This window comes from Triticum aestivum, chromosome 6D (genome assembly GCF_018294505.1).
Source record: "Triticum aestivum cultivar Chinese Spring chromosome 6D, IWGSC CS RefSeq v2.1, whole genome shotgun sequence".
In the NCBI taxonomy this organism is placed as follows: domain Eukaryota; kingdom Viridiplantae; phylum Streptophyta; class Magnoliopsida; order Poales; family Poaceae; genus Triticum; species Triticum aestivum.
In genome coordinates, this window is record NC_057811.1 from 456,181,076 (window position 1) to 456,187,279 (window position 6,204).

The 6,204-nt window shown below is 49.6% G+C and overlaps 1 protein-coding gene across 1 annotated transcript in view; it reads left to right on the forward strand.

The window, feature by feature from the left end:
- Nucleotides 1-5,622: 5,622 nt before the first annotated feature.
- LOC123145839 (cold-shock protein CS120-like) overlaps nucleotides 5,623-6,204 on the forward strand; it is a gene marked incomplete in the record, with an annotated part of 1,327 nt that continues 745 nt past the window's right edge. The window contains 1 exon segment of the mRNA XM_044565344.1: nucleotides 5,623-6,196. Coding sequence (XP_044421279.1) covers nucleotides 5,717-6,196 — 480 coding nt within the window.

Sequence of the window (6,204 nt, forward strand, 5' to 3'; positions counted from 1 at the left end):
AAAAAGAAAAGAGAATTAAAAATAAAGTTATAAAAATAATAATAATAAAATTTAGTTAATTAAACTTAATTAATCTGTTTAATTAAATAATTAAAACTAATTATTCAATTAATAAAAACTAACTACTGTTTAGTTAACCTGAGACTATGACGAACGGGACCCACGCGTCTGTTGACCCAGTCAACAGATGGTTGACTGATGACATCATGCTGACCTCACGCTGACGTCGTAATTAATTTTCTAATTAAATTAATTCTATTAATTCTAGAAATAATTTAAATCTTTATAAATTAATATAAAATAATCCGTAGCTCGAATGAAAAAACTTTGTACATGAAAGTTGCTCAGAACGACGAGACGAATCCGGTTACGCAGCGCGTTCGTCCGCCACGCATCCCTAGAATAACGAACACGCAACTTTCCCCTCCGATTCATCTGCCCGAAAACGCGAAACACCGGGGATATTTTCCCGGATGATTCCCCCCTTCACCGGTATCACCTCATACCGTGTTAGAACACGTCTAGCTCTGCCTGTTGTCCTGTTATGCACTTGCTTGCTATGTATTTATTGTTTCTCCCCCCTCTTCTCTTCGGTAGACCCCGTGACGATGCTGATGCCCCTGTGGTCGACTACGTCACCGATGACCCCTCCTTCTTGTCTGAGCAACCAGGCAAGCCCCCCCTTGATCACCAGATATCATCTATTCTTCTCTATACTGCTTGCATTAGAGTAGTGTAGCATGTTACTGCTTTCCGTTAATCCTATCCTGATGCATAGCCTGTCATTGTTGCTATAGTTGTTACCCTTACCTGCTATCCTACTGCTTAGTATAGGATGCTAGTGTTCCATCAGTGGCCCTACACTCTTGTCCGTCTGCCATGCTATATTACTGGGCCGTGATCACTTCGGGAGGTGATCACGGGTATATCCTATATACATTATATACATGACACATGTGGTGACTAAAGTCGGGTCGGCTCGTTGAGTACCCGCAAGTGATTCTGATGAGGGGGTTGAAAGGACAGGTGGCTCCATCCCGGTAGAGGTGGGCCTGGGTTCCTGACGGCCCCCGACTGTTACTTTATGGCGAAGCGACAGGGCAGGTTGAGACCACCTAGGAGAGAGGTGGGCCTGGCCCTGGTCGGCGTTCGCAGATACATAACACGCTTAACGAGATCTTGGTATTTGATCTGAGTCTGGCCATTTGGTCTATACGCACTAACCATCTACGTGGGAGTAGTTATGGGTATCCCGACGTCGTGGTATCAGCCGAAGCTCTTTTGACGTCAGCAACTGAGTGGCGCGCGCCGCATTGGACCGTAAGCTCGCGCTTGTATTAAGGGGGCTAGGTCTGCTTCCGGCCGCGTACGCAACGTGCAGGTGTGCATAGGGCGATGGGCCCAGACCCCTGCGCGCATAGGTTTAGACCGGCGTGCTGACCTCTCTGTTGAGCCTAGGTGGGGCTGCGACGTGTTGATCTTAAGAGGCCGGGCATGACCCAGAAAAGTGTGTCCGGCCAAATGGGATCGAGCGTGTTGGGTTATGTGGTGCACCCCTGTAGGGAAGTTTATCTATTCGAATAGCCGTGTCCCTTAGGTAAAAGGACGACCCGGAGTTGTACCTTGAGCTTATGACAACTAGAACTGGATACTGAATAAAATACACCCTTCCAAGTGCCAGATACAACCCGGTGATCGCTCTCTAACAGGGCGACGAGGAGGGGATCGCCGGGTAGGATTATGCTATGCGATGCTACTTGGAGGACTTCAATCTACTCTCTTCTACATGCTGCAAGATGGAGATGGCCAGAAGCGTAATCTTCGACAGGATTAGCTATCCCCCTCTTATTCTGGCATTCTGCTGTTCAGTCCTCTAATATGGCCCTTTACACATATACCCATGCATATGTAGTGTAGCTCCTTGCTTGCGAGTACTTTGGATGAGTACTCACGGTTGCTTTTCTCCCTCTTTTCCCCTTTCTATACCGGATTGTCGCAACCAGATGCTGGAGTCCAGGAGCTAGAGATCCCGAGGATGATTCTACATGGAGTTCGGCTTCGAGGAGTAGTTAGGAGGATCCCAGGCAGGAGGCCTTGCCTTTTCGATCGTTGCTACTTTTGTGCTAGCCTTCTTAAGGCAAGCTTGTTTAACTTATGTCTGTACTCAGATATTGTTGCTTCCGCTAACTCGTCTGTGATCGAGCACTTGTATTCGAGCCCTCGAGGCCCCTGGCTTGTATTATGATGCTTGTATGACTTATTTATGTTTTAGAGTTGTGTTGTGATATCTTCCCGTGAGTCCCTGATCTTGGTCGTACACATTTGCGTGCATGATTAGTGTACGGTCAAATCGGGGGCGTCACAAGCCCTTTCTGAACCATCCTAAGACAACTGCATGTTATAGTTTCTTCTGACTTACCTGGTTCATAAACAACATTGTACCTGAACTTGTGGTTATCCTTCCATGTCACGATGAATGTCTAACGCTCAATTCCCACGAGCGTTTCAAATACCTCCATCTGTTCCATCTTCTACAAATCATCTTGCGGGATGTAGAAATTAGCAGGTGTGAATACAGTGGCAGCATGCTCCTCAAGGGCCTTATATTCAATAACCGACGATGGTACTTTCTGGTGTGCATCGCAGTCATCGTACGCCTCGTTCTCACGGAGGCGAACTATACAGTTCTCATAATGCACTACAAATCAACTATTGTCATACCGTAGTCCAGGTGAAGGTGAAGACAAGAGTTGAGGCTTTCGCTCCTCTGGTTACTTCGCATACCAAGAAAAAACCATCGGAAAGATATGAAGCTGCCCAAAGTCTCCTCTTCCTATACATCCTGTTAAGACACTCTTCAGTTTTATCTGTCTTCCATTTATCAACGAAAGCTTTCCATCTCTGCTCAAAGTTGGCTTAAGAGGTGGCATAGTACAGGAGCGATCTGAACTCATACAGTGACTTGTAATGTAGGTGCCTCTGCATACTTTTCTCGATATGCCACGAGCAAAGATGATGGAACACATATGAAAGGATAGTCCGAATCACCCGGATCATTGCAGCGTCACCATCTGTGATTATTGACTTTGGCTTCACCTGACAGTTTGCCCTCATAAATGTCTGCAGAAGCCACACATATGTCCCTTCCGTCTTGTCAGAAACAATGGCACAACCAAACACTGTGGTGCAACGGTGGTTGTTAACTCCGACAAAGGGGATGAACAGTATACCATATCTGTTCATCTTATATTTGCTGTCAAACACGACCACATCTCCGTAATCCTGATAGTCCTTCCGCCACTGTGCATCGCACCAGAACATACTCTTCAGTCGCCCTTCCTTATCAAGCACATACTCAAAAAAGACTCAGGGTCCTTCTCCTTCCTGCTCCTCATAATGCCAACTGCTGTCTCAGCATCACCCTTTGCAATGAGCTTCATTTTCTCTCTGCAGCACATATTGTAAATGTCCCGCTTGATAAGCCCGCACTTATGGTACGAACCATATCTGCTGATGAAGTTGTCCATTATTATATGCTTTCTTATCCCGGCCGCTTCCATCGCCAATATCTCTGCCCTCTTGCCATCTCCAATCCGTCTGTGTGACCACAAAAAAGAAACCTCGTCGGGCCGAGCCATCGCGCGGTTGTGATCATCCATGAATGATGCGACGAACCAAACGCCACGTTCTCTGTCCAGCTTCACCACCATATGTGCACCGCAGTAGCAACGAGTCTCCGGTCTAAGCCTGCGCTTGCAGCCCTCCATGGTTATGAATTTGCTCTGCCTTCTCCCTGCTCTGGAGCAAAGAAACTGCCTGTACCGTATAATTCCTGAAGCACCTCGTTTGGCCTTGTGTTTCCTGATGCTAAACCCATGCTCTTTGGCGTGATTGTTGTAGAATATGTATGCATCTCCTGCGACCGAAATGTCATAGCCATGACCTTCCAATGTGTCTCCAGCATCTGCTGCTGCCTTCGAGCCTCCTAAATGTCCACATCTGCCTCATCGTGATTACCGCTAGGACCATCTGACTCCTCCTACAAAATTCATATGAAAGTATGTCAATTACTATCATTTATTTCATACTATTGCACGATGTACACCATGTATGAACGAACCTGGCTGAAGTTATCTGCGAATGATTCCTGGAAACTGTTTTGCACATTGTCAACGTCCACATCTTCATGCAAATTTGTAAACATAGATAAATAGTTAGCCTTGCCATACTTTGCAAATTCAAAAATGAAATCAAAATATACGCCACTTACGTTTTCACTATTCACGTCATGTTCATTATTATCAAAATCCTCCGGAGGTAAGATATCATATGACGAGCACGAATCGTTGTGATTGCTGTCATCATCTTCGTTTAAACTATCGCTATCAGTCTGAGTCACCTTATCAGTATCATTCTCATCCCCCGTGAATGCGGTTTCTTCGTCCATGTCAACACACCTAACTCGCAAAACTGCATAACATTGAAAAGTTATCGTCTGTTAAGTTTCGTACAGTGGATCATGCCCAAGTGCAACACTAGTTCTCTACAGCACGCGGCCGTCCATGGAGGCGGCGCTGCGGCAGGAGGTTTACATGAACCCTAAACCCTAAATGAACTAAATCACTTCCGTCCATCATGCTAGGTTTAGATGCCAAACCTTGGGCCGCGGTCTAGACGTCGCCGACGTAGGACGACGGACCTTTAGGCAGGGGTCTACGGCTTGATTCTAGCCGGCGGCGACGTGCAAGACGAGCAAACCACGGGTTTTTGGCCGGATCCGTGGCGGGGGACGACAACGCGGTCAGTCGCGGCAGAGGCGGCGTCGGACATCGGGCCGTTCACGTCCGCGGTGTCGGACGGGGACGGTGAGATGCGGTGTCGAACGTCGGGCCGTTCACGTCCGCGTCGTCGGACGGGCACGGTGAGATGCGGCGTCGGGCGGGGTTGGGACGGCGGCGATCGGCCAGTTGGAAAAATGGAACGGGAGGAGCATGATCGCCGGGCGGGCGAGAAGATCATGCAACTGCCTCTTTTTTCCCGTACACGGGCGATGCCTTTTTTTTTGCATCCGCGCGGGTATACGTACGTCGGCCTGTATGTACAATAGAAGGTGGGTATATCGTTTCCTTCATATGGCCATTCTGCCCTTCTACATTTTGTTGGGGGTCTACCGAAGCACTTCTCAGAATCCTACTGTATAAAATTATTTCGAATCAAAGCCCTAAGCCTCTCGTATGCTTCTTCTAGTTACTCTCATAGTCTCATTGTCGTTACATGCCGACACTTTGGATCTTCCATCCTCTTAAGCAAACAATACTACCATTTTTGCAAGAGAAAAGAAGGATCGGATATTTCCGGGGAATCATCTTCTTCCCGGACAAGGACGAATGAGCTGGGACGTGGCGACCCGGACGCGCCACTGGCTTCAGAGGCCCGGCCCCCCTAGTCGGCAGCCACCTGCCGACCACTGATGCGACCACACGTAGCTCCCAGCCGCGGCGATTCGTCCATCTGACCAGCCCTCTTTATGGGCTAGTCGGCACTCACCTGCCCATCCACTCACGAGCGCGCACGTCGTGGTTCGTATACCCTCCAACGGCCTATAAATACTGCGTCGCGCTGCATATGCTTTACACAACCACCTGCTTCACACTACCAAGGCAAGTACACAGCAGCAATACGTAGTAGATTTCCCGAGTGAGGAGCTCAGCGCAAGATGGAGAACCAGGCACACATCGCCGGCGAGAAGAAGGGCATCATGGAGAAGATCAAGGAGAAGCTCCCCGGCGGCCACGGCGACCACAAGGAGACCGCTGGTACCCACGGGCACGCCGGCACGGCGACGCATGGTGCCCCGGCCACTGGTGGTGCCTACGGGCAGCAGGGTCACGCTGGAACCACCGGCACGGGGTTGCATGGCGCCCACGCCGGCGAGAAGAAGGGCGTCATGGAGAACATCAAGGACAAGCTCCCTGGTGGCCACCAGGACCACCAGCAGACTGGTGGTACCTATGGGCAGCAGGGACACACCGGCACGGCGACGCATGGCACCCCGGCGACCGGTGGCACCTATGGGCAGCAGGGACATACCGGCACAGCGACGCATGGCACCCCGGCGACCGGTGGCACCTATGGGGAGCAGGGACACACCGGAGTGACTGGCACGGGGACGCACGGCACCGGCGAGAAGAAGGGCCTCATGGA